We start from the raw sequence: 27765 nt of genomic DNA, 5'->3' as shown, positions 1-27765 counted from the left end.
AAAAAAAAATATTTAGGACGCAAAACGGACAATTTTCTACACGTTCCTGTAAATTAGGACTGAAGAGTCCTTCATTTCAAACTTCCATCAATTAGCCAGAAGGAGCTAGTTAGCCTGTGAATAATAAAGATAGGCCATTTATTCAATAGGCACTATGTAATGCTTAATTCCTCCTGTGGTGGCAATGCAGAAAAATTCAACGCTTGCTGAAAGTTCACGTACAGATTCCAAATGATCGCTGAAGGTTTCAGCAACGGGACACACTGATCAGTTTATTTGCGGGGACATCTAACAAAAAAGGACTGTCCATAGTGGATGACCCCTTAAAATCTCAGGTGGAAGACATAATAATGGATATCTCTAGATAAACAAAGAACACAAACACCGATCACCCATAACATTAACCCGTTAGTGACCGGCCCATAGTCTTTTTACGTCGGTCACTAACGGGCCTTATTCCGATGCCATAGACTTTTTACGTCGCGGCATCGGAATAAGTAAACAGAGCAGGGAGCTGTCAAATCTCCCTGCTCTCAGCTGCCAGAGGCAGCTGAGGGCTGAGGGCGTCCCTGCTCTGCCGGGTGAGATCGATATCAGTATCGATCTCACCCGTTTAACCCCTCAAATGCGTTGCTCAATAGCGTGCACCGCATCGTGGTGGTTTTGGAGAGAGGGAGGGAGCTCCTTCTCTCTCCCACCGACACCCGGCGATACGATCTCCGAGTGTCTGTGTCTCCAATGGCAGCCAGGGGCCTAATAAAGGCCCCCAGGTCTGCCTGGAGCGAATGCCTGCTAGATCATGCCAGAGGCATGACCTAGCAGATGCCTGTCCGTTTTAAACGGACAGGCAGTAATATACTGCAATACAGAAGTATTGCAGTGTATTATAATAGCGATCGGAGAATCGCATAGTAAAGTCCCCTAGTGGGACTAGTTAAAAAGTGAAAAAAAAAGTAATAAAGTTAATACAAAAAAATGAAAAACCCACTTTTTCCCCTCACAAACTGCTTTACTATTAAAAACCAAAATAAAGCTAAAAAGTTACACATATTTGGTATCGCCGCGTCCGTAACGACCCGGACTATAAATCTATTACATTATTTAATCCGCACGGTGAACGCCGTAAAAAATTTAATAAAAAACGACGGAAAAATGGCTGTTTTCTGTGAATCCGGACTTTAAAAAAAATTTGATTAAAAAGTGATCAAAAAGTCGCATCTACTCCAAAATGGTACCAATAAAACTACAAGTCTTCCCGCAAAAAAAAAGCCCTCATACAACTGCATCGGCGAAAAAATAAAAACGTTACGGCTCTTCAAATATGGAGACACAAAAACAAATAATTTAGAAAAAAAAGAATTTTTACTGTGTAAAAGTAGTAAAACATACAAAAACTATACAAGTTTGGTATCGTTGCAATCGTAACAACCCGCTGAATAAAGTTATTGTGTTATTTATACCACACGGTAAACGGCGTAGATTTAGGATGCAAAAAAGTGTGGCGAAATTTCAGATTTTTTTCTATCCCCCCCAAAAAAAGTTAATCTATAAATAATACGTACCTCAAAATGGTGCCATTAAAAAATACAACTTGTCCCGCAAAAAACAAGACCTTATACAGCTACGTCGACACAAAAATAAAAAAGTTATAGCTCTTGGAATGTGACGATGGAAAAACGTAAAAAATAGCTTGGTCATTAAGGTCTAAAATAGGCTGGTCATTAAGGGGTTAAAACCACCTGCCTAATATGTGTAGGTCCCTTGTGTTGCCAAAACAGCTCTGACACGTCAAGGTATGGACTGCACATATGGCCTCTAGACGTTAGCAGCAGATCCTTTAAGTTCTGTAAGATGTGAGGTGGAGTCTCCAAGGATCGGACTTGTTTTTCCAGTACATCTCGCAGATGTTCGATTAGATTGAGATCAAGATGTTGATTTGGCCTCGGAATTCCCCAGAACTCTTAGTCATGTTCCTCAAACCATTTCTCAACAATTTTTGCAGTGTTGCAGGGCACATTATCCTGCCGAAAGAGGCCACTGAAATTAAGAAATACCATTGCCATGAAGGGCTGTACTTGTCTGCAGCAATGTGTAGGTAGGTGGTCCGTGTCAAAGTAACATCCACATGAATGCCGGGACACAAGACTTCCCAGCAGAACATTGTCCAGAGCATCACACGGCCTCCGCCGCCTCGTCTTCTTCCCATAGTGCATCCTGGTGCCATCTCTACCCCAGGCAAGCAACATACCCGGCCGTCCACATGATGTTAAAGAGAACGTGATTCATCAGACCCAGCCATCGTCTGTTGCATATAGTGCGGATGTCCACGTGCCCATTGTGAACACTTATCAGTGGATTGGGGTCAACATCGGCACTCAAAACGGTCTGCAGATCCCTAATCCCATTAGCAGCAAGCTGTGATGCATGTTGTGTTCTGACATTTTTCTATCATAACCAGCATTAACTTTTTCAGCAATTTATGCAACAGTAGCTCTTTTGCCCTGCACATACATCAATGACCCTGTCGCTGCTTCACCGGTTGTCCATCCTTGGCCCACTTTTGGTAGGTACTAACCACTGCATTCCTGGGAACGCCCCACAAGACCTGCCATTCGGTGATGCCCATTTTCCTGCTTACAAGCTCAGTCCCATTTACATGAATCAAACGGAACAGCAGTGAGCTGCAATACCAGGCACTGCCACTACAAAATGTACGGCGCTGTGCCTGGTAAACAAAGAAAGGGATGCGGCGCTGGCCGGAGCGCACGGCCCCTTCACACAGCTGCACAGGATGGTTTGTAAGCTACACATTAGCTACACTACTTGTTGTTTTAGCCATTTATCTATTATTAAAAAGGAGCTAGTTGCAATAGTAAAAAAAATAAATAAAATCATGACATTCTTACAGATACTTTGCCCACAACCAAGATACAAGACTGAAAACCATAGCGCAAAGAAGCACAGACACCGGCTTATCCAGAGAGGCTTTTCCTGCGGTTACCTGTCCTTTGTCACACAGAGAGTTTTGCAAGTCTTCAATCTTTGCTTGGCATCTCAATAGGTCGGCTTGTAACTGTTCCCGGGTCTGTGCAAGACAAAAACGGCTGTTATGTACAAAGACGAATGTATATCTGCCATGTTCTTCTAGGGGAGAATGTAAATGAGGAGTCTCAATAAAATGTTTGTTATAGATGATCGAAGCCACGATTTTTTTTATTTCATTCTTTAAAGGGTATGAACACTTTTGCAACCCGTATTTTTACTTCATCCCATCTCCCCCTCTACCTACATAGGAGACGGGAAGATTAGGTATTTAAAGGTGTTGCCCGAATATGGACATTTAGCACCTATCCACAAGAACGAGGGTCCCGAATTCCCTGTACCTCTTCAATGCATGACCGCAGTGAAGAGGAGTTTGAATGGAGCAGCGGTCGATCATTTAAAGCCTATGGGAAAGACGGACATAGCCAAGTATAGCGCTTGGCTTTTTTTTCCCGCCAGTCCCATCAACTGAGAATCACTCGTTTACTCAGAATACGTGTTTTAGGGTATGTTCACACGGCTTACCAAAAACGGCTGAAAACACGGAGTTGTTTTCAAGCCAAAAGAGCTCCTGATTTTCGGCCATTTTTTAATCAAACTAGCGTTTTTCGCTGCGTTTTTTTACAGAAGTTTTTGGAGCGTTTTTTCTATTGAGTCAATGAAAAACGGCTCCATGAACGGCTCAAGAAGGGACATGCACTTATTTTTACGGGGCGTCTTCTTACACGCCGTTTTGTGAAATTGAGGCATAAAAAAACGCCACGTCGGAACAGAACGCCGTATTTCCCATTGAAATCAATGGGCAAATGTTTGTAGGCGTTCTGCTTCCGATTTTTCAGCATGTTTACGACCCGAAAGACAGCTAAAAATAGCCCGTGTGAACATACCCTTTAATGGATCACTTATAGTAGCTTGTTTTAGGTTGAAGGATGCCCAGATTGACATTAAAAGTTCGGGAGTTTCCGTACATGAGGTTTTTTTTTTTATGGCTTTGTAGTGGATTTTTGCCGCAATTTTAATAATTGTGGTAAAACTGCTAAATTCTTTGCCGTGATTATGGATAAAAATGGACAATGTAACCTTATGGTATTTCCTGCATTAACCCTTCAATGGCTGCTGAACCTAGTTCTAAATAACCTGATGGTCTTCTACAGGATGGTATTGAGAGGACGACGGCCGGCTGTTGCCCAGGTTTATAGGTTGAACATAAAACTTACCCTGGCTTCTCTTTCTGCATCCAGCGTTCCTCCCACTTGTTCTTGCAATAAGGCGTACGCTCTCTGCAGCGCCTGGTACTCTCGGGTCAGCTGACGAAACCTTAAATCAGCTTCTTCCTTAGGCGTGCTCTTCAAGGGGAATGAATAATGCAGCAAATCAAAAAAAGTTATAAAAATTTCTACACAAAAAAATACAGAAAAATCACAAAACGCAGTGACCGTGTCGGCCGCATGTTTTTTTAACAGTCTCCAGTGTCTAGAAGATTTTGGTCTTGTTGCCCATAGCAACCAATCACAGCACAGCTTTCATTTTCCCACAGTAGATTCAAAAATGAAAGGTGAGCTCTGGCTGGTTGCTATGGGCAACCCGTTTCCCTGTCAGATGATTTTGATAAATGAGGCTTTGCGATGCAACATTTTTTGCCATTGACCTCATGTAAAATGACAGGTTTCTTATAAAATTAGATCAAGAAACCTTTCCTGTCATTGAACCACTTTTTGCAGGAAAAACAAACACCTGCAATTGTGGTATAATCCTAGAAATCACTGCATGTAGATAATAAGTGGCTCTGCTGTACAGTGTGTGACTAATCTCATACACAAGCAGTGTGCGGTAGCCTAGCAACAGGGACGGTAACTAGGAGGTGACATCATGGCTCTCCATGCTACAGATGATGTCACTCACTACAGAGCAGTGCACCTGCTGGGTGATATTCCACCAAATACCCTTGAAGGGGGTCCCTCTAGGACTTCAGTAATGGCCTATGCATATGATCCTTCATTACGATTTGATGGATGGGGGTCTGACCTCCGGGACCCGTGCAGATCAGCACAATGTAGGGGCCCCAATTATATTCTCTGGGCTTTGCCAGTGTACAGAATGAAGGGGACGTGGTATGGGGCCCCGGATGTTGGACCAGCAGTCAAATATTGGGCAGGTCACCTATCATACAACTGTTCACGTGATTAGCATAAGTAATGTAAAATGTCTACAGCGGCAGGAGAAGAGACTTACATCTTCAATGTCTTCCTCGGGCGTTGCTGGTGTCCGGTCCGTTTTATCGGTGTTGTACGAGGTGACTGATGAGGTTTCTGAATCAACGGATTCTTCATCAAATCCAAAAAACGTCTCCACAACATGCCTCTAAAAATGACATCCACAGGTTACTCAGCGGAAAGCACGGCCCGACCTTTATCTAAAACCTTCCCCATACGCGGAGAAAGCAGAAATCGGAATTCTTAATTATCTACCTATGATCAGAATCTGGAGCAATCCAATATAAAGCTTCTATTCTATACAGTACAATTCCTGTAATCCAGAAAAGTAAATGAACGGGACTTGTAAAAGCAGACGATAAAGCCTGCAATAAAGCTTTAAGTCTTCTGCGAAACAAAACATTATACTGCAATTCTGAGCTAGAAACAAGCGCCGGATTATAAAGTGTGCTGGATTATTGGATGCCGGATCAAAAGGGATTACTATTTGTAATTAGCAATATATAGGCAAAGGATCACTAAAGGTATTAGTGAAGAGATTCCTGTAGGATAATTCAATTAAAAACAGATTTTCTTCAGCTAAAAGGGAAAGCTTAATTTAACCCTGTACATGAAGAGCACTTTTTTTGGGGGGTGGGGGGGCGTAGATACCCTAAAATTTTACCATATACATACATACATACAATCAATCATGAAAACTATTGCAGGAACATCCCTTTATTGTGGCATTTACAGGACTTTATAGTTGCTGGATTATAAAATATTCTGGATTATCAGACAGTTAGGGCAGAGGTCAGCAACCGGTTGCTCTCTAACTGTTGTGAACCTACAATTTCCAGTCTGCGGTTGTCAGAGCATGATAGGAGTTGTAGTTTGTATACAGTTGTAGAGACCGTTACATTATCTATAAAGACAGTCCAATATAACAATATATATGCGGTTAGAACTTTGTTTTCTGGTTTTGTGAGAAACCAGACTGCCTTGGTAACACATTCCGGACTATGATAATTCCTGGACTGTCAGATGCCGGATTAAAGGAATTGTATTATTGCCATCACTAGATGGATGAGCAGCATGGGAGTAAAAGGTAAATTCACACATGGCAGATTTGTTGTAGAAATTTCTGCAACAGAAAGCCTGCTTATACATTTCTGCTGCCTGTGCATGGGTTTCTTCAAACTCCATTCAGATAAATGGGCCAGTCTCAGAAATGTCTGCAACAAATCTGCCGCGTGTGAACATCCCCATATTGCTAGTGAATGTGTTGTGACTACTATTATCCTAAGCACCTGGTGACCTGTCACAATGATGACCGGCTCTATGCTGCAGGGAGACAGCTGGCAGAGGCGTTTCTAGCGTTACTGTACCCAGGAGGACATGGCGGGTGTCCCAGAGCATTATATGAGATGATATCACACTGCATCAAGTGTCATTAACCCCAACCAAAACAATAATTAACAAGCACCCACAGACGTCATATCGGCTACCTACATGGTATCGCAAATTACACAAAGAATGGTAAGTAACATTTACAGGCGTTCGGTAAAAAAAGATTTCAAGGAAAGTTACACAAAAAGTTAAAACTCAAAACTTGTAAATAAAGATAAGCAAATATCCCAAAAATGGGGCCGGGTCGATAGAATATGCCACGAATCGCAGGTGCCCCGATTGACCTGTGACTTTGACATCTTCTAGGACTGTATCCAAGTTAAATACAGTCCTAGGGAAAAAAAATCGGAGCGTCAGACAGGACAATTGGGGCAATTGCAATTCCACTCCTAAAATTAAAAAATACCATACTCACTGGTCTTTCGTAGTGATGCGTCCCTGCCAGCCTCCAGAGAGGACAATGTTTTGTCCCATGTGACCGGCATGGACGCGTTGCTACTAGAGACCAGGGGAAGTAATACTTTTTTTGTTTACGTTTTCTCCCCGCTTTAATCCGTGAAATGGCGACTGGCAGACACCATTTTGCCAATTCACGCACTGCTTATACCAAAAGTTTTGGATTTCGGCAATTCGGACAAAATTACTTTCCTTTAAATATTTTGCACTGGTTTTGAGTTGTAATGTTTTCTTCTCCAGTCATACCTAAAGTGAATGCAAGAATTTTGCTGGTTCCTTGTTAGACTCTGCATGTAATTTATCGCACTCATGTCACTTAACAGCTGAGATCAAATTGTGTTACGGTTATCTCAGCTCCTCTCTGGCAACAAGATTCCAGCAGATCACTATTGGGTGAATTACCCCTTTAAAGCAACACTCCAGGCAAAAATGATCCACTGTATTGTGTTATAATAGGGCTTGAAAGGGCTGAGCGTGATAGAAATAAAACACTAAAGAGACTTCCTGTGTCATGCTCCGCCCCTGCCCAAGGCATAACATTGTAAATTCATTTTAGTGTTCCTTTAAGAATGAATGGGCGTCCTAAAGGAGAAAAATCAAGAGAGAGATATGTACTGTAAGGCTTTATTCAGACGAACGGGAAAAACGTCCATGCAACGCGCGTGATTTGCACGGACCTATATGTGTCTATGGGGCCGTGCTGACATGTCCGTGATTTTTCCTCAGCGCGAGTCCGCTGAAAAAAAGTCACATCATGTCCGTTCTTTCGGCGTTTTGCATGCATCATGCACCCATTGAAGTCAATGGGTGCGTGAAAACCACGCATGCCGCACGGAAGCACTTCCGTGCAAACTGCGTGATTCGCGCAAGAGCTGTCAAAAGGATGAATGTAAACAGAAAAGCACCACGTGCTTTTCTGTTTACAAACATCCAAACAGAGTGTCTTTGAGATGAGCGAACCCGGACAACCGAACCGAACTTCACCGGGTTCGGCCGAACTCGTTTTGACCGAACCCGGCAAAAAAATTTCCGCTACGCGACGTCAGGAGATAGTCACAGTCCAGGGTGCTGAAAGAGTTAAACTGTTTCAGCACCCTGGACAGTGACTACCGATCACAATATACATGAACGTGTAAAAAAAAAAAAAAAAGTTCTGACTTACCGATAACTCCCGGCTTCTTCCTCCAGTCTGACCTCCCGGGATGACAATTCAGTCCAAGTGACAGCTCCAAGCACAGGATGCCGCGTCATCCAGGGAGGTGGGGCCAGATGTCAAGAGAGGCGCGTCACCAAGGACGCGTCACCAAGGCAACGGCAGGGAGGGAAGTTCTCGGTAAGTACGAACGTTTGTTTTTTTTAAATCCTTGACGTAGGAATTCACCCTTCCTATAGCAAGTAAAAGCTAAAACACCAAAACACACACTTCCTGCATGACCACAATCACTACTAACTAACATAATCCAATAGGTCAATAAATGACAAAAATACACAATGTATAAAACGACATATGCAGTACAGATGTAGAGGGGCTGAGTTTGTCACCTGGTACAACGCACTGTAATATCACAATGAAGTTTTACATAGGACTAAACAAAAGTGCATTATCTTTACTCTGCGAGTTATCGTAGTGAACAAACAACGCTGCTCTAGAGTGTTAAAACAACAAATTCGCCTCGGCCACACCTGTATGCAACACAAAAATGTATAGATCAAAGATCGTTGATTGACACACATCATACAATACATATCTATAGAAATTTACACACATTCTTATGAAGCGAATAAGGCAAATTCTAATTGACGTACATAGAAATTGTATAGATTAAGAGAGTGCGCCCTTTACCGTCATGTTTATAGGTCAGCTCCTGGCATCCCGAAAAATACAGACAGACTAAAGCACAGAGGCAAATGAAGAAGGAGAAGTACAATATGAGTAGTAAATCTTCCATTGTGTGCGAGTGAAGGGCTTCCACTTCATCTATTCCTCTGAATGATCTGTGCCGCACTGCAAGTTACCCAGCCTCAATTCTCAATATACATGATGAATGTCCGGGTGTGGGGAAGGGGGGCTATATCAAAACGCTGATAAAAATATCAGAGAGCTGCTGATCAGGAGCGGGCGCAGGTATTCTGCCACATGTGCACCGTGTCCCCAGACTATTTCATGTGAGCTCTGTAGAGCTAGCAACAGTAACTCAGAGCCGACCAACACTAACAGCAAAACTAAAAATACACTAAAAACACACAACTCAATAACTGGGCAGTAATGGACAATTTAAAAGGTTTGAAGAGTCAGTTGTGCAACATGCCGGGTAAAGTGCGGTCATAGCTGTTTGGACAGTAAATAAATACGATTTTCTAAAATCCTAGCAACAGTTTTAAAGCAAGGCAGGAGAAAGGGATGATCGATTGATAAAGCAGCGTCCGTTATATGAATTAGAGTAACATAAAAATTGTATCAGCATATTAACATGACTAGATCTATTCATCTATATAGAAATCCAGTCTTATTGTTCACATAATGGTAAAGGTCGTCATTGTGACGTCATGTCTGTCCAGTCACGTGATCTATTGACACAAGCCGATTGTGCAGGAGTTTTGTTCTGTACCATATATCTTTGAATGTGCAGAAGACCAGGGATGCGACATCATAAGAAAGACCTTTATTTTGTGTTGTACTCCACTTACCGGGGACTTAAAAAGGAGTTGTCTTGCTAGGAAACCCATCTCCAAATTCCATATTAGGGAATACTAAATTAAAAGAGCACCCCCTACAGGACCCTTATCCATCCATTAGCTAAGAGCATAGCGTGGCCAAAAGGAGTGATTGTCTATCTGGAGGACCTGACATATCCATCCATTACACAGACAACCCATTGATTTCAATGAGTTGTGCAATGCTCCATTTTGCCATTGGTTGTGTTGCAGGGAAATTAAACTGTTGCTTCTAGGACAGGTCAGCTCTCATGTGTGGTGGTGTAGTATAGAGGAGCGGTCAGCTCTCCTGTGTGGTGTAGTATAGAGGAGCGGTCAGCTCTCCTGTGTGGTGTAGTATAGAGGAGCGGTCAGCTCTCCTGTTTGGTGGTGTAGTATAGAGGAGCGGTCAGCTCCCCTGTGTGGTGGTGTAGTATAGAGGAGCGGTCAGCTCTCCTGTGTGGTGGTGTAGTATAGAGGAGCGGTCAGGTCTCCTGTGTGGTGGTGTAGTATAGAGGAGCGGTCAGCTCTCCTGTGTGGTGGTGTAGTATAGAGGAGCGGTCAGCTCTCCTGTGTGGTGGTGTAGTATAGAGGAGCGGTCAGCTCTCCTGTGTGGTGGTGTAGTATAGAGGAGCGGTCAGCTCTCCTGTGTGGTGGTGTAGTATAGAGGAGCGGTCAGCTCTCCTGTGTGGTGGTGTAGTATAGAGGAGCGGTCAGCTCTCCTGTGTGGTGTAGTATAGAGGAGCGGTCAGCTCTCCTGTGTGGTGTAGTATAGAGGAGCGGTCAGCTCTCCTGTGTGGTGTAGTATAGAGGAGCGGTCAGCTCTCCTGTGTGGTGTAGTATAGAGGAGCGGTCAGCTCTCCTGTGTGGTGTAGTATAGAGGAGCGGTCAGCTCTCCTGTGTGGTGTTGTATAGAGGATCTGTCAGCTCTCCTGTGTGGGGTAGTATAGAGGAGCGGTCAGCTCCCCTGTGTGGGGTAGTATGGAGGAGCGGTCAGCTCCCCTGTGTGGTGTAGTATAGAGGAGCGGTCAGCTCTCCTGTGTGGTGTAGTATAGAGGAGCGGTCAGCTCTCCTGTGTGGTGTAGTATAGAGGAGCGGTCAGCTGTCCTGTGTGGTGTAGTATAGAGGAGCGGTCAGCTCTCCTGTGTGGTGTTGTATTGAGGAGCGGTCAGCTCTCCTGTGTGGGGTAGTATAGAGGAGCGGTCAGCTCCCCTGTGTGGGGTAGTATAGAGGAGCGGTCAGCTCCCCTGTGTGGGGTAGTATAGAGGAGCGGTCAGCTCCCCTGTGTGGTGTAGTATAGAGGAGCGGTCAGCTCTCCTGTGTGGTGGTGTAGTATAGAGGAGCGGTCAGCTCTCCTGTGTGGTGTAGTATAGAGGAGCGGTCAGCTCTCCTGTTTGGTGGTGTAGTATAGAGGAGCGGTCAGCTCTCCTGTTTGGTGGTGTAGTATAGAGGGGCGGTCAGCTCTCCTGTTTGGTGGTGTAGTATAGAGGAGCGGTCAGCTCTCCTGTGTGGTGGTGTAGTATAGAGGAGCGGTCAGCTCTCCTGTGTGGTGTAGTATAGAGGAGCGGTCAGCTCTCCTGTGTGGTGTTGTATAGAGGATCTGTCAGCTCTCCTGTGTGGGGTAGTATAGAGGAGCGGTCAGCTCCCCTGTGTGGGGTAGTATAGAGGAGCGGTCAGCTCCCCTGTGTGGTGTAGTATAGAGGAGCGGTCAGCTCTCCTGTGTGGTGTAGTATAGAGGAGCGGTCAGCTCTCCTGTGTGGTGTAGTATAGAGGAGCGGTCAGCTGTCCTGTGTGGTGTAGTATAGAGGAGCGGTCAGCTCTCCTGTGTGGTGTTGTATTGAGGAGCGGTCAGCTCTCCTGTGTGGGGTAGTATAGAGGAGCGGTCAGCTCCCCTGTGTGGGGTAGTATAGAGGAGCGGTCAGCTCCCCTGTGTGGGGTAGTATAGAGGAGCGGTCAGCTCCCCTGTGTGGTGTAGTATAGAGGAGCGGTCAGCTCTCCTGTGTGGTGGTGTAGTATAGAGGAGCGGTCAGCTCTCCTGTTTGGTGGTGTAGTATAGAGGAGCGGTCAGCTCTCCTGTTTGGTGGTGTAGTATAGAGGAGCGGTCAGCTCTCCTGTTTGGTGGTGTAGTATAGAGGAGCGGTCAGCTCTCCTGTGTGGTGGTGTAGTATAGAGGAGCGGTCAGCTCTCCTGTGTGGTGGTGTAGTATAGAGGAGCGGTCAGCTCTCGTGTGTTGGTGTAGTATAGAGGAGCGGTCAGCTCTCCTGTGTGGTGGTGTAGTATAGAGGAGCGGTCAGCTCTCCTGTGTGGTGGTGTAGTATAGAGGAGCGGTCAGCTCTCCTGTTTGGTGGTGTAGTATAGAGGAGCGGTCAGCTCTCCTGTGTGGTGGTGTAGTATAGAGGAGCGGTCAGCTCTCCTGTGTGGTGTAGTATAGAGGAGCGGTCAGCTCTCCTGTGTGGTGTAGTATAGAGGAGCGGTCAGCTCTCCTGTGTGGTGTAGTATAGAGGAGCGGTCAGCTCTCCTGTGTGGTGTAGTATAGAGGAGCGGTCAGCTCTCCTGTGTGGTGTAGTATAGAGGAGCGGTCAGCTCTCCTGTGTGGTGTAGTATAGAGGAGCGGTCAGCTCTCCTGTGTGGTGTAGTATAGAGGAGCGGTCAGCTCTCCTGTGTGGTGTTGTATAGAGGATCTGTCAGCTCTCCTGTGTGGGGTAGTATAGAGGAGCGGTCAGCTCTCCTGTGTGGGGTAGTATAGAGGAGCGGTCAGCTCCCCTGTGTGGGGTAGCATAGAGGAGCGGTCAGCTCTCCTGTGTGGTGTAGTATAGAGGAGCGGTCAGCTCTCCTGTGTGGTGTAGTATAGAGGAGCGGTCAGCTCTCCTGTGTGGTGTAGTATAGAGGAGCGGTCAGCTGTCCTGTGTGGTGTAGTATAGAGGAGCGGTCAGCTCTCCTGTGTGGTGTAGTATTGAGGAGCGGTCAGCTCTCCTGTGTGGTGTAGTATTGAGGAGCGGTCAGCTCTCCTGTGTGGTGTTGTATAGAGGATCTGTCAGCTCTCCTGTGTGGGGTAGTATAGAGGAGCGGTCAGCTCCCCTGTGTGGTGTAGTATAGAGGAGCGGTCAGCTCTCCTGTGTGGTGGTGTAGTATAGAGGAGCGGTCAGCTCTCCTGTGTGGTGTAGTATAGAGGAGCGGTCAGCTCTCCTGTGTGGTGTAGTATAGAGGAGCGGTCAGCTCTCCTGTGTGGTGTAGTATAGAGGAGCGGTTAGCTCTCCTGTGTGGTGTAGTATTGAGGAGCGGTCAGCTCTCCTGTGTGGTGTAGTATTGAGGAGCGGTCAGCTCTCCTGTGTGGTGTTGTATAGAGGATCTGTCAGCTCTCCTGTGTGGTGTAGTAAAGTGAACACATCAGCTCTCCTATGTGGTGCAGTATAAAATTCACTAGTATAGAAAACCCGTTACACGGGTTTGCTAGCAAAAGGAATGCAGTGGTCTGTTATATATATATATATATATATATGCTCCCCATAGCTGCTCCCACACAGTATAATGCCCCCCATAGCTTCTCCCACACAGCATAATGCTCCCCATAGCTGCCCCCACAGTATAATGCCCCCCTCCCTCCCATACACAAATTCGACTTACATCAGCTGTATATCATCTGGATGCAGATGCACACCGCTGCACATTATCGGATTGGATAGAGCCAACGGGTCAAGACTTGCTCGGCACATCAGGCAAGAGAAGCTGCCAGCATCGCACCGCATCATTAGGGCAGAGAACACAAGGAGGTGCACTTTCAGCACTACAGAGCGTCATAGTAAATGAGAAAGGCTGTCAGAGAAGGGGGGGGGGGTGCAGCACATTCCATGCTGCACTTAACAGCCAAAAGGATTGCGGAGCAAGGGAGCCTGCAAACGGCCACTGGTGTGTCAAGGCTAGCAGTGAGGAGGGATATGAAGAATGGAGCCTGACTGAAGTCTAAGAATGTACTATATAAAAGAGCGAGAGGGGAGAGCCATGCTGGGGATTAACAATGAGAGGGGGAGAGCCATGCTGGGGACTAATGAGAGGGGGAGAGCCATGCTGGGGATTGACAATGAGAGGGGGAGAGCCATGCTGGGGACTAACAATGAAAGGGGGAGAGCCATGCTGGGGACTAACAATGAGAGGGGGAGAGCCATGCTGGGGACTAACAATGAAAGGGGGAGAGCCATGCTGGGGACTAACAATGAAAGGGGGAGAGCCATGCTGGGGACTAACAATGAAAGGGGGAGAGCCATGCTGGGGACTAACAATGAGAGGGGGAGAGCCATGCTGGGGACTAACAATGAGAGGGGGAGAGCCATGCTGGGGACTAACAATGAGAGGGGGAGAGCCATGCTAGGGACTAACCATGAGAGGGGGAGCCGTGCTGGGGAATAAGAATGAGAGGGATGTTTGTTTGCAGACTACATCCTATCTACTATTTTCTTTAAAAGTACCACCCCCATAATTTACAATTTTTCTGTGCAATTTTGCAGTATGATCTTCACATTCACAGTTAAAGCTTGTGACAACTGCCCGAGAGATCCTTTATTATACATCTCTCACCTCTGGGAACACAGTAGCAGTACGATGTGTCTTAATCTCCTAATCCTAATGTATTGCATATTATTCTGAATACTATTCAGCCATAAATCTCAGGAGAAACAAGATAGGTAAAATCCTTCTGACTAATGTTATTCAGTTGAGCGGAATGCTGCTACTGATGATATTACACCATTTATCAAGAGATCATTTTAAAGAGGTAATTTGTAATAAATGCCACCAAATGAGTTAATTGTGAAATCAGCTGAATATCCACTCATACCAACATTAACATCGGTAACTAGGGATGAACAATGCATCGAAACTTCGATACTGTTTCGATACCGTGCACCCTCAAACGGTTCAATACCGTTATTTCATGTATTTCGGTACGAAGCGGTGTGGTCGCACAGCTAAGTATAGTAACACATGAATGTATGAGAGCGGGGCTGCGGCTGTGTAATACAGCCATTGCCCCGCACCTGAGTCCTGACAAGTGTGCGCGCACGGTCAGAATGATGTGATGCGACCAGCGCTGCACTAATGAGCGGCGGCACTGAAGACCCCCATGTTCTGTGTTCAGTGTCTGTGCTCATTAGTGCAGCGCCGGCCACATCACCTTATGCGGACCACGTGCGCACTTGTCAGGAGCGGGGCAAGGGCTGTATTACACAGCAAATCTCTCAGCTCCACCGCTATTCCCCTGAATGCTGCGATCAAAGCGGATCACAGCATTCAAGGGGAAAATGAGAAGGGGGAATGCCTCTTGCATCGCGTCACAGGGAATCCATGTGACGCTTCTCTGTGACGTTATTAAGGGACATACCATACAGTGAAGGAAATAAGTATTTGATCCCTTGCTGATTTTGTAAGTTTGCGCACTGTCAAAAGACATGAACGGTCTAGAATTTTTAGGCTAGGTTAATTTTACCAGTGAGAGATAGATGATATTAAAAAAAAAACAGAAAATCACATTGTCAAAATTATATATATTTATTTGCATTGTGCACAGGGAAATAAGTATTTGATCCCCTACCAACCATTAAGAGTTCAGCCTCCTCCAGACCAGTTACACGCTCCAAATCAACTTGGTGCCTGCATTATAGACAGCTGTCTTACATGGTCACCTGTATAAAAGACTCCTGTCCACAGACTTAATTAATCAGTCTGACTCTAACCTCTACAACATGGGCAAGACCAAAGAGCTTCCTAAGGATGTCAGGGACAAGATCATAGACCTACACAAGGCTGGAATGGGCTACAAAACCATAAGTAAGACGCTGGGTGAGAAGGAGACAACTGTTGGTGCAATAGTAAGAAAATGGAAGACATACAAAATGACTGTCAATCGACATCGATCTGGGGCTCCATGCAAAATCTCACCTCGTGGGGTATCCTTGATCCTGAGGAAGGTGAGAGCTCAGCCGATAACTACACGGGGGGAACTTGTTAATGATCTCAAGGCAGCTGGGACCACAGTCACCAAGAAAACCATTGGTAACACATTACGCCCTAATGGATTAAAATCTTGCAGTGCCCGCAAGGTCCCCCTGCTCAAGAAGGCACATGTACAGGCCCGTCTGAAGTTTGCAAATGAACATCTGGATGATTCTGAGAGTGATTGGGAGAAGGTGCTGTGGTCAGATGAGACTAAAATATAGCTCTTTGGCATTAACTCAACTCGCCGTGTTTGGAGGAAGAGAAATGCTGCCTATGACCCAAAGAACACCGTCCCCATTGTCAAGCATGGAGGTGGAAACATTATGTTTTGGGGGTGTTTCTCTGCTAAGGGCACAGGACTACTTCACCGCATCAATGGGAGAATGGATGGAGCCATGTACCGTCAAATCCTGAGTGGCAACCTCCTTCCCTCCACCAGGACATTAAAAATGGCTCGTGGCCGGGTCTTCCAGCACGACAATGACCCGAAACATACAGCCAAGGCAGCAAAGGAATGGCTCAAAAAGAAGCACATTAAGGTCATGGAGTGGCCTAGCCAGTCTCCAGACCTTAATCCCATCGAAAACTTATGGAGGGAGCTGAAGATCCGAGTTGCCAAGCGACAACCTCGAAATCTTAATGATTTACAGATGATCTGCAAAGAGGAGTGGGCCAAAATTCCATCTAACATGTGTGCAAACCTCATCATCAACTACAAAAAACGTCTGGCTGCTGTGCTTGCCAACAAGGGTTTTGCCACCAAGTATTTAGTCTTGTTTGCCAAAGGGATCAAATACTTATTTCTCTGTGCACAATGCAAATATATAGAATTGTGACAATGTGATTTTCAGTTTTTTTATATAATCTATCTCTCATTGGTAAAATGAATCTAGCCTAAAAATTCTAGACTGTTCATGTCTTTGACAGTGGGCAAACTTACAAAATCAGCAAGGAATCAAATACTTATTTCCTTCACTGTATATGGGCAGACAGCCCAGGGTCCAATGAAGGACCACAGGGCTGTCTTACCATATTTCCTGTTTGGGCATACTTAGGTATGTCCTAATAACTGCTCGTGTACTATCAGTACACAGGTTAATGTACTGTCATAGATATATGCCAGTACATTAAAGTTTAAAAATAAAAAAGTAAAAACAAAGTAATGTTAAATTTAAAAAAAAAAAACACAAATTTTTTACAATAAAACATTCAAATAAGTCACAATACATAAAATATACACATATTCGGTATTGGCGCGGCCGTAATAACCTGCACAACAATTTATAGCGTACGCTATAAAAAAAATAAAAAAAATATTTCTTTCACTTATTAATGTGAGGCACGGGGTGCGATGATGAATTTAACCACCATGTTCCTCACATTAATAGTAATTAACCCCATCATGTACCTTACACATTAACCCAATGTTGTCCATTATGATTGAGAAACATTATGGGGTTAATTACTATTGATGTGAGGCACATGGAGGTTCCAAATTCATCACACCCCACGCCTCACAGAAAACGGAAGAACTTATTTTTTTTTTAGTACTGTTGGCAAAGTATCATTCTGGAAAATCGCAATACTACACAAAGGATCGGTATCGACGTCCAAATTCTGGTATCGTGACAACCCTATCTGTGACTGCTGTAATCATATGTAACATTTGGTAAAATATTTAAAAAACATTTATGAGCACTTTAGAAATCATGTTAAGCACTGCTGTCTATAAAGATGGCCACAAAATAGTAGGCTCCACTATAGAGAATGCCGATCCAGAGTTTGGGGTTCGCATTCTGCTACTGGCACCCAGCTAAAAAAAAAGTACACTTGGGTACAGCTTTTTGATGGGAGCTCAATTAAAATGCTCCACCCATATGTCTTTCTCAGCTGGGTGCCAGTAGCTGTATACAACCCCTTAGCTCTGGATTTCTGTACAGTGAGCGCAGTGGCGTATATAGAAGAGAAGGAGCCCCACAGCAAAGATCAAAATAGGCCTTCGTTATGGTGCCGGGTTTGTTTCCCCCTCTGCAACCTTCCCATGATCCTTTGGCCAATTTTACACCCCACGTTTGTTAAGACATTTTCTCTTGAAAGGGGAGTTCTGCACAGGTTCTCGGCACCCTACAGCAAAAGGCATGGGACTAACAGAGCTCCAAAGGGCCCAAAGAAGGCAAAAGGCTTGTCTCCATGATATGTATGCCCCTGCTTGCAAGTTTAACCCTTCATGGTCATCTTAAATATAAATAAGATCGGTAATACATTGTAGAGTCAAATCCTCCAGAGAGAGATTCTACCTTTCTAGCAGCTCTCTTAGCCCTAATAGGGCTGATGGGACAATCCCTTTAAATGGGGGTTAATCTCATTCAGCCTGGTTCTCTGGGTGAAACTGGACTTCCGGACTGATTAAACAGCATGCCACATTTATGTGTGAAATATGTTACATTATATTCATAACCGGAATGATTTAAGAATAATCTTTATGGACTCGGAGCAATTAATCTCAGCCGTTTCCATTTGAGGCTACTGAGAAGTTTCTGTAAACATCGTTACAGGAATATAATGCGATTTTATGTGTCAGTACACTGTAAATTATTAATGTACATACGAATGAGATGTCGTGCATGAGTGACCGTGACAAGTGAAGAATTGTAGGATTAGGTTTGCCCAAGCCTGTTGTCCAGGACCGGCTATTCTTGTCTTGCGGCGGAAGACCAGCGTCTGTAAGGATCTTGGGCAGCCCTTTCCCGCATGTCTACAGTAGACGCAGCTGCCCCCCCCATAAAATTTAAATCGGTTATACAGTGAAACCTCTCCATAAGACCAACCATTTGAGGAGACCACCACTGATTTCAATTCCCGAATATTCTTTGTATATTGGCCTTTTTCTTTGAGAGGACACCCCTCTAGAAGATCATTTCTTTCCATTTTGGGTGGTAAATTCAAAGAGGTCTCACTGCACTGTAAGCGGATTTGCAAATTTCTTAAGTTATGAACAGTTGATTGATTTTGATAGTTAAAGAACAGCACCACCATCAGGACAACACAGGTATTTATATACAAGCACATCATACGGATATAGTAAAATATACCATGCCATGCAGCAGGATGCCAACCAGGGTTGGACTAGCCCACCAGAATACCAGAAGATCCTTTAGTGAGCCAAAACCAATGTGGAACTGACTTCGGAGCCAGTCACCTGCCTCTAGGGTCGATTACTTAAATGATGATCCACAAAATAACTTACTAGGCCTTATTGATGATATGTTTTGTGTGTGCAATAATAACAATAAAAATTACAATACAGTGCACACGTTCTGTATGGATGAAGGGGGGCCCTCAATCATTTCTTCTGGTGGCCCAACATATCAGATTCCAACACAACACACATACCATCGTCTGTGGGTAGTAGACCTAGTTAGAAAGTGCTGGGCCTCATAACAAAATATTGAATGCAAAATATTTTCCTACGAAAATGATCAGAGAACGATGGGACAACGGTATGATACACACGGTCACATGTAGAAAATGCAGGATAGGGGCATGGAAGACATCGAACCATGGACCAGACACCTAAATTAGTACAGACCACGGTGGCTGCCTCACCAGGCAGGACAGAGGTCAGGGGAGCACCGTTCTGGAGACAGAGCTGGAATCCACCTTGTTCAGACATTTATGGCATATCATGTCATACATGTCTAAGTTAGGAATACCCCTTTAAGTTGTAACTCAATCCTTTTCTATGGAAGTTCCCGTAACGCAACCAAACTGGGCAGGTAGCCTTACTCGAATAGTCAAAGATTCCCTTGATATTGTATGTACTGAAGAACTGGCTTGTTTTGCAAATACATATAAAAAATGTGTTAAAGTCGCCATCACAAAAACCATCAGAATGGATTATATGATTTTTTTTTTTTAAAACGACTAAACTCTACATTCCATGTAAATTGTGCTTATTGCTAAAGACGACCCTCTGCAAAACTAGTCCATATAGAATATTGTCGGATTTAAGATGACCTCACTGTGTTTTGCTCTGCTTGGGTTAAAGGGCTTGTCCAGGATTAAAACAAAGGCTCTGCCCCCCCCCCTCCCTGAAACAGCGCCACTCTTATCTATGGGCTGTGTCTGCTACTGCGTCTCCGTCCCATTGAAGTGAATCTGTCTGAATTTGCAATTTTTAAGTCTTCTCGGCTCCTTGAAGTCACATTCAACCTAACCATGCAGACCAACTTGTAACGTTACTCTCCAATCCTTACCCCATAGAGCCATAGTTTCTATATGTTGGGCTGATGAGGGCTATTAAGCAAGAAACTGCTATATGAAAGTGGTCTATAATGAATGGCAGTATCTGTGCTATACACCAGCGGTTCTGGATACATAGCAGGCCGTGGGGGTGATACAGATTAACACGTCTCCACCCGGTATGGCAGAGTTAGGATAAATGTTGGAGCACGCTAAGCAAACGCCTTCTGCTTGAAGAAAAAAAAAAGTTAAATACCTTTGGGGGCTTCAAGCTTTTTCTTTTTGGCTTTTTGAAACGCAGCATCCGCTCTCTTTCCTAAAGACACAAAGATAGCATAGCATTGTAAAAGAAATATCCCACAGTATATAGAATGGATAGTAAATGGAACAATAAGAAAAACATGACCAACTGAACAAGATTGGGGTTATCATTTCACCATAAAACTCAACTTTAGTCAAAAGCATAGTGAATTTTTCACCTGTATTCAGGATGACGGATGACAGAGCTGTAGGTTTGGAAAGTGCCCGGGCTGTTGTATAGCAGCAATCCAAGAATACACTGAGTGATAACCAACGATCTGTAAAGGCCTGTGTATTCGGTTGTCACAGGAAGGCAGCCTTAAATCATCCGTAGAAAACTGGAAGCAATCGCCAGCCAATGATCTCTGCCCTTCACGCAGTACAATGGAGTTTGCACAATGCATGTGACATACATGCTGCTGAACAGGGAACAATCTGCAGCCTCTCCTGTGCCTTAGACCTAAGGGATTTGTGGTTCCCAAACAAACCTACTGCTTACTATTTGAAGGGATCTATATACACACCTCAACATTGAAAACCAAGAAGGGCAAGCCGTAAGGTTATGTAAACCCATGAAGTAACAGGTGTCGCTAAGATCTGCAAACTATCAAATTTTCAAGAATCTAGCTCCAATAAACAAACCGGAATGACAACAAGAGGTGTGCGGAGGCGATCCTCTTCACGGATGGATCGTCTGATTGAAAGAATGGCGCGTAGTGATCCATTCTGTACTGCAAGTGAAATTGGACGTCACATCCCAAGCCTAGGGCGGCAACCAGTGTTGATAAACGATCAGAATGTGTTTGCACGACTTTGGCTACGAGCCAGACGTCCAGCTACAGGAGTTCCTTTGACCACACGCCACCGCTGTCAAATGCTATTATGGTGCACAGCAAGACGGTAAAAGGAGGTCTATCCTCTTCAGCGAGGAGTGCCACTTTTGTCTCGGATGTAATGATAGTCGGAGATTGGTCTGGAGACCACGCGGGCAACACCATGAAAAGGCCTTCACAAGGGAACGTCCTACTCCTGAGATTATGGTGTTGGGTAGTATAATGTACAGTAGCCTGACCCCTCCAGTCTTCATTTCAGGTACACTAACAGCTCGGCGTTACATTGATTTGGTCATGGAACAAGTGGTACGGCCATTTCTCCAAACAATCTTGATTATTTGCGTACCCAAGTGCATTCAGCGTGGCATAACATTCTCAGACAACCATTAATAACCTCATTGAAAGCATGCAAGTGCGTGTCTTTCTGCACGTGGCACTCACAATCGATACTGAATAAATCAAGATGTTTGGAATATTTTGTTTCCATTTTTTTATCATTTGAATATCATTTACATGTCTATCGATCCTGTGATTTCCACAATTCCAAAACTTTTCCTTCTTGGTGTTGTAATTTTTATGTTGAGGAGATTTAGTCATAGACTTGGGACATGAACCAAAAGTATTACCTGCACACGGATAACTACAAGCTGGATTATTCCATTCTAAAAAGCAAGTTAGAGGAATTATGAGGGAAAATAGAAGAACACAGGAAGAAGAATGTGGGCCAAGTTAGGGAGCGGCGGGCATGAATTCATGTGTTTTATGGAGTTTCTCTATAAGGAAGAGAAGCGTAAGTGAGTGTTGCAGTTAGATTGCCGACATGTAATCCCAATTGTGAAGCGCTGTGGAATATGATGGTGCTATATATATATATATATATAAAAAAAATAATTACTATATGTTGTGCCTCTCGCAGCCAGTTTGAGTTCCTACTGCAAAGTTTGTACAAGTGCTAGTTTTGCTTACCGCTAGAATGCCAGGGCCCCCCATAGCAATCGCTTGGGGGACACATGGTATCACAGCACCACATAATTTTTATGATTTAAAGGTTGGTGGTTTCTGGTTTGGTTTCTTCCTCCCCACCCCTCTTTTATTATTACAGTTGGTATATACCTGCATGGGTCAGGTTCAGGTCAGCTGTACAGGAATGTACGAGCAGGTTCTGGCATTTTCCACCTTGCGCTCGTGAAGCCCGCGCTTTTTACTGATTGGATAACGAGCAGCAACGGCGGGAAGATTTCCTGTTTAAATTCTGGTGTCCGGCAGTGTTCCGGGCCGTTTGAAGAAGATTCAAGACAAGCCATGGAGGACCTTATGCAACAGCTATTACAGAGAGCGGAGTCAGCGGGAGGTGAGGAATGGCTAAGAAAATGCCTTAATGTAGCAGAGCTGCTGCCGGAACAAGGAGGAAGACTACCACAGGATGTAATGGAGCGGAGTGAGGCGGTACTTACAGAGGAGGAGCCGGGCCTTACAGAGACTGACAGGAGGCCGACCAAGAGGACAAGGAGGAGCCGGGTAATTTACTCACCGCCTCCTCATGGCAGCAGGAGCAGAAGCAGTGGTCGTTCAGTCGGCCAAAGGGCAGAGTTTTGCCTGTCAGCAGAGGGGAGACAGCGTCAGCGGTCGGTGTCGTCAGAACGACGTGGGACAGTGACGAGGCAGAGTTTCCAGGGATCTGTGGAGTCAGAAGGGCGGGAAAGCGCCTCACAGCAGCAGCGCAGTACAGCTTCCTCAGGACGAGCTGCACAGCCTAGAGAGGGATTTCGTCAGGACCAGCAGGGCTTAGCTCCACCTGCCGGTTCAAGGTCGGGAGAAAATCAGCCTGCAATGGACCCAGCGAGTGGCGAGATGAATGCTAACCAAAATGTCTATCTTTTTAATTTTATGAAGGTTTTTATCAGATTTTATTACTAAAGCTGCAGCTCCTAGTACAGCAGCTGGAGCATGGAGTGAACAGAACAGCTCAAATGATAAAGTAACAGAGAGTAATGGTAATACTTCTGTCATTTTGCCACAGGTTGCGGAGTCTCTTAATGTTGTTCCTTTATTAGACAGAGGTGCAGGAGTTGTAGAGACTTGTGTTAAGGAGGCAATTTCGTGTGAAGTGTCACCTTTAGGTTTTCATTTGTTGAAGAATAGTAAGGAGCGCATTTGGCGTAATGAATTTATTGAAGTCTTATCACTATTGCCCTCAGCTAAGGAACATATTGTTCGTAGTGATAAGAAAGATGAAAAGTACGAGGATGATAGGAAGCGTAGTATGCCAAGATCTTTTAATAATTGGTTACAGGCGTTTTGTATTTATTCTGCAGTTTTAGGTGAGAAATATCCGGATAAGTGTTGTGGTTTATTTCAACATATTGACATTATTCTTGAGGCTTATCGCAATTTTGGCGGTATGGCATGGTATAACTATGACGAAATGTTTAGACAGAAGTTGGCAGTTTACCCGTCCATTAATTGGGGGGTTAAAGATGTGGGTCTTTGGCTCAATCTAATGTTACCCCAAAGAGCTGCGCCGGTTAAACAGCAAAATGCTGCTCAAGGTAACCTTAGGAAAGGGGTATGTTTCGCTTTTAATGAAACAACTTGCAAATGGTTTAGTATTTGTAGGTATAAACACGAGTGTTCCTTTTGTGGGGCGCTCACCCCATGTGTAGATGTTTCAAGAAAGCGAGTCAGTCAGCGCAACAACAGCCAAGTACCAAGGAGTTGTTATCAAAAAGCATGGACGCCAGTGATTCTATTAAGAATGCGCCCATTGCTCGAGCGTTACCCAGACAGGGAGAAAGCGGAGCTCATTTTTAAGGGTTTCAATGAAGGTTTTGAAATTCCAATGTTTATTGGTCATGGCGGCTGCTGCTGGGTGGAGAATTTGAAATCAGTAGATATGCATAAAGCTATTGTTAGGGATAAGTTGTGTAAAGAATTAGAGTCAGGCAGGATCGCTGGCCCATTTAGTTCTCCTCCATTTAGTAATTTCAGGTTATCACCTTTAGGTTTAGTTCCTAAAAAGGAGGCCGGGTCTTTTAGACTAATTCATCACCTTTCTTACCCGGAGAAGACGTCTTTAAATGACGAGATAGATAAAGGAAGAGCGTCAGTTACGTACGCTTCATTTCATCAGGCAGTGGCTTTATTAAGACAGTTCGGCCACACAGCTCTATTAGCCAAGGCTGACATAAAATCAGCTTTTAGATTATTACCGGTTAAGCCTAGTGGCTTTAACTCTTTAGGTTTCCAGTTTGATAATGCATTTTATTTTGACAAATGCCTCCCGATGGGATTCTCATTATCCTGTCATTATTTTGAAGCTTTTTCCACTTTTTTGCATTGGATAGTTCAGGAACAGATGCCTAATGGAGGTATATTACATTATTTGGATGATTTCTTGTTTGTTGGTTACGCTGATTCGTTTTCATGTTTAGAGTTATTAGATAAATTTATTGAAGTTGCTAGTTATTTTGGAGTTCCACTTGCTAAAGAAAAAACGGTTTTACCCTGTTATTGTTTAGAGTTTTTAGGTATTGTTATAGATTCGGTTAATATGGAATTTAGATTACCAGTAGATAAGTTGTTAAAAATCAGAGTTTTGTTGGTTGAGCTGTTAGCAAAAAAGAAAACTACGCTACAGGAACTACAATCTTTACTTGGTTTATTAAATTTTGCTACCAGAGTTATTCCAATGGGTCGCGTTTTTTCTAAGAGACTTTATTTTGCTACGCGGGGTTTGAAGTCGCCTAGGGCTCATATCAGATTATCGAGATACTTGAAAGACGATCTGGGAATTTGGCTTGAATTTTTGAGCAAATTCAATGGTCACAGTTGCTGGCAGCAAGATTTTGAAGATTCAGACTCGCTTTGTTTATTCACGGATGCAGCAGGTAGTAGTGGCTATGGAGCATACTGGTGTGGTAGATGGTCGGCAGAGACTTGCCCGGATTCTTGGATATTGAATAAAGTTAACAAGAATATAGTGTTACTCGAACTTTTTCCTGTGCTAGTTGCTATTGTAATTTGGGGTTTTGAATTTAACTCCTTCCCGACCGCCCACTGTCTTTTGACGTCAGGCGGTGCGCGTGCTTAATCTACAGAGACGTCTTTTGGCGTCGCTGCAGATCAGGCTGATGAGCGCTCGTGAGAGCACTCATCCTCTAAGATCAGGAGCTGTTACTAACAGCTCCTGATCTTAGAGCAGCCTCCTGAACACAGCTGGGGTCGGCAAACATTCGGACCCCAGCTGTGTAACCCTTTGATTACCGCGGTCCGTGACCGCGGCATGATCAAAGGGAATTTCCCTCTTTGATCGCATCACGGGGATTCTAGTGATGTGATCAAACACCGGGGAATCCCTCTGCAGTCAGTCCTGGGGACCTACAAAGGACCCCAGGGCTGTCTGTTCCGTGTGCCTGCTGTTCGGGCACACTATGTGCTGCCCGATCAGCAGCCTGTGTCATAGTGACACAGTGTAATGTATTAGCGTACAGAAGTATGCTAATACATTGCAAGTAAAAAATAAAGTTACAAATAAAGTCATCCCTTGATGGGATTAAAAAAAAAAAAGTAACAAAACAAATAAATAAATAAAAAAAGTGCCAAAAAGAGTTTTTATTTTGCATTAAATACATTTTATTGCCCCTACACTAAATAAAAACAAAAAACCTACACATATTAGGTATCTACACGACCGTAATAACCTGAAGAATTAATCGAACGGGTTATTTAGCGTGAAACGTGAACGGGATAAAAAATAAACCAAAAAAACTATTCCGAGAATCGCTTTTTCCTATATTCACGCCGTAAAAAAATTTTTTTTTACACCCAAACTGTGTGAAAAATAAAATACTATTTCTCTCGCATAAAACAAGGCCTCATACAGCCACGTCAATGAAAAAATAAAAAAGTTATGGCTGCTGAAGCGCAGAGAGGCAAAAACAGAAAAATTTAGCTGGTCATTAAGGTCTTTTCAGGCCCAGTCATTAAGGGGTTAAAGATAGAAGAATTCGTTTGTTTACAGACAACAAAGGAGTTGTATTTGCTATAAATACGTTGTCATCAAAATGTGATTTACCACTAAGCTGTTAAGACATTTGGTACTGTGTTGTCTATCTTTTAATATATGGTTGAAAGCGAGTTATATTGAAGGAAGAAGTAATAATTTAGCAGATTCTCTGTCTCGTTGTCAGTGGCAGAAGTTTCGAGAGCTGGCTCCGGAGGCAGAGGTAGAAGGGATCCCATGCCCAATTCGTTTGTGGGACTTGATCTGGGATTGATTTCTTCTAATATTAGAAATTCATTAGCACCTAGAACATGGGCTGAGTATTTAGCTGCATGGAATGATTGGCTTTCCTTTTGTGCAAATTTAGAGGTCGATTATTTACATGATGATGTTGGTCTATTTTTATTATTTATCTGAGATTTAATTCAGAATGAATTTTCTGCGTCTTACATTTCAAAAATCCTGGCAGGAATCTCATTTTTTAGGAAATTCTTGGGTTCACAACCAATCAATTGTTTTCCAGTCAGGCAATTACTGAAGGGTTATCGGAGGAATTTTTCTTGCTCAGATGGTAGGAGACTTATTTCTGTTGATCTTTTGAGTAAATTATGGTCTGCTTTGGAGCAGATTTGTTTTGACAGTTTTGAAGTTTGTTTATTTCGCACAGCGTTTGTAGTGGCCTTCTTTGCAGCATTAAAGGGAATGTGTTGCCAGAAAAACATGTTTTTTTTTTAAAAATTAAACATTTAGTGTGTGGGTGATTAAACATTGTTCAAATTTTTTTTATTTTTTTCGCGAGTCAGGAAATATTATAAATTTTTTCTAATTTATAATACTACCCATTTTTGGTCACTAGATGGAGCTAGTTCCCAAAATTGCAGCATTGCAACATTGGGTTAAAAGCCCTCGCTCTAGTGAGCTCGCAGCATCCCCCCCTCCTTTATCCTGGCTAGTGCCGGGATAAACGAGGGGTTTGAAAGGTTTAACCTCCTACACTGTGTGTCGCCATTTTTTGAGGTAACCTACAGTGTAGTAGGTTTACATACAGTAGTAAACACACACAAACACTAACATACATTGAAATCTCTTACCTGCTCCTGCCGCCGCGGCTCCCTCCGGCCCGTCCGCTCCGTTTGCTGCCGCTGTTCCATGTGCACAAGTCCGGAAGCCGCGACCGGAAGTAGTAATATTACTGTCCGGCCGCGACTTCCGGTCCACAGGAAAATGGCGCCGGACGGCGCCAATTTCGAATAGGACTGTGTGGGAGCGGCGCATGCGCAGTTCCCACACAGACGCCGTACACGGCAGTCAATGGGACGGGAGCCGTTCGCAGTCCCTATGGGACTGTGGCTGCCGTATTCCATGTCTGTGTGTGTCGTTAATCGACACACACAGAAATGGAACAAAAAATGGCAGCCCCCATAGGGAAGAAAAAGTGTAAATATAAGAAAAAGTAAAACACAAACACACAAATGAATAAAAACGTTTTTATTAAAGCACTAACATCTTTAACATATAAAAAAATTATTTGTGATGACACTGTTCCTTTAAGAATAGGTGAATTAGTATCGATTAATAAAAAAGTTAGTTCTGGTTTAGATTATAA

At 44.0% G+C, this 27765-nt stretch overlaps 2 protein-coding genes across 9 annotated transcripts in view; both read right to left on the bottom strand.

The window, feature by feature from the left end:
* The window catches only part of JAKMIP1 (janus kinase and microtubule interacting protein 1), a 148217-nt gene that overhangs the window by 57218 nt on the left and 63234 nt on the right, over nucleotides 1–27765 (bottom strand). For all 8 annotated transcript variants that reach the window (XM_075857945.1, XM_075857937.1, XM_075857919.1 and 5 more), the window contains 4 exons: nucleotides 20281–20340; nucleotides 5275–5403; nucleotides 4260–4388; nucleotides 3002–3085 (listed from right to left, as the gene is read on the bottom strand). In XM_075857945.1, the coding sequence (XP_075714060.1) occupies nucleotides 3002–3085; nucleotides 4260–4388; nucleotides 5275–5403; nucleotides 20281–20340 (402 nt within the window). The remainder of the gene's footprint in view (nucleotides 1–3001; nucleotides 3086–4259; nucleotides 4389–5274; nucleotides 5404–20280; nucleotides 20341–27765) is intronic.
* On the bottom strand, nucleotides 7648–9201 carry LOC142760497 (uncharacterized). The gene is made up of 2 exons (XM_075863695.1): nucleotides 8944–9201; nucleotides 7648–7682 (listed from the first exon to the last, which is right to left on the bottom strand). Exons 1-2 carry the CDS (start codon nucleotides 9047–9049, stop codon nucleotides 7648–7650), a joined length of 141 nt encoding a protein of 46 aa, XP_075719810.1. The 5' UTR covers nucleotides 9050–9201.

Source organism: Rhinoderma darwinii, chromosome 1, assembly GCF_050947455.1.
Source record: "Rhinoderma darwinii isolate aRhiDar2 chromosome 1, aRhiDar2.hap1, whole genome shotgun sequence".
Lineage (NCBI taxonomy): Eukaryota > Metazoa > Chordata > Amphibia > Anura > Rhinodermatidae > Rhinoderma > Rhinoderma darwinii.
Note: the sequence above shows the minus strand (reverse complement) of the source record. Positions and strands in the feature narration are given on the sequence as shown.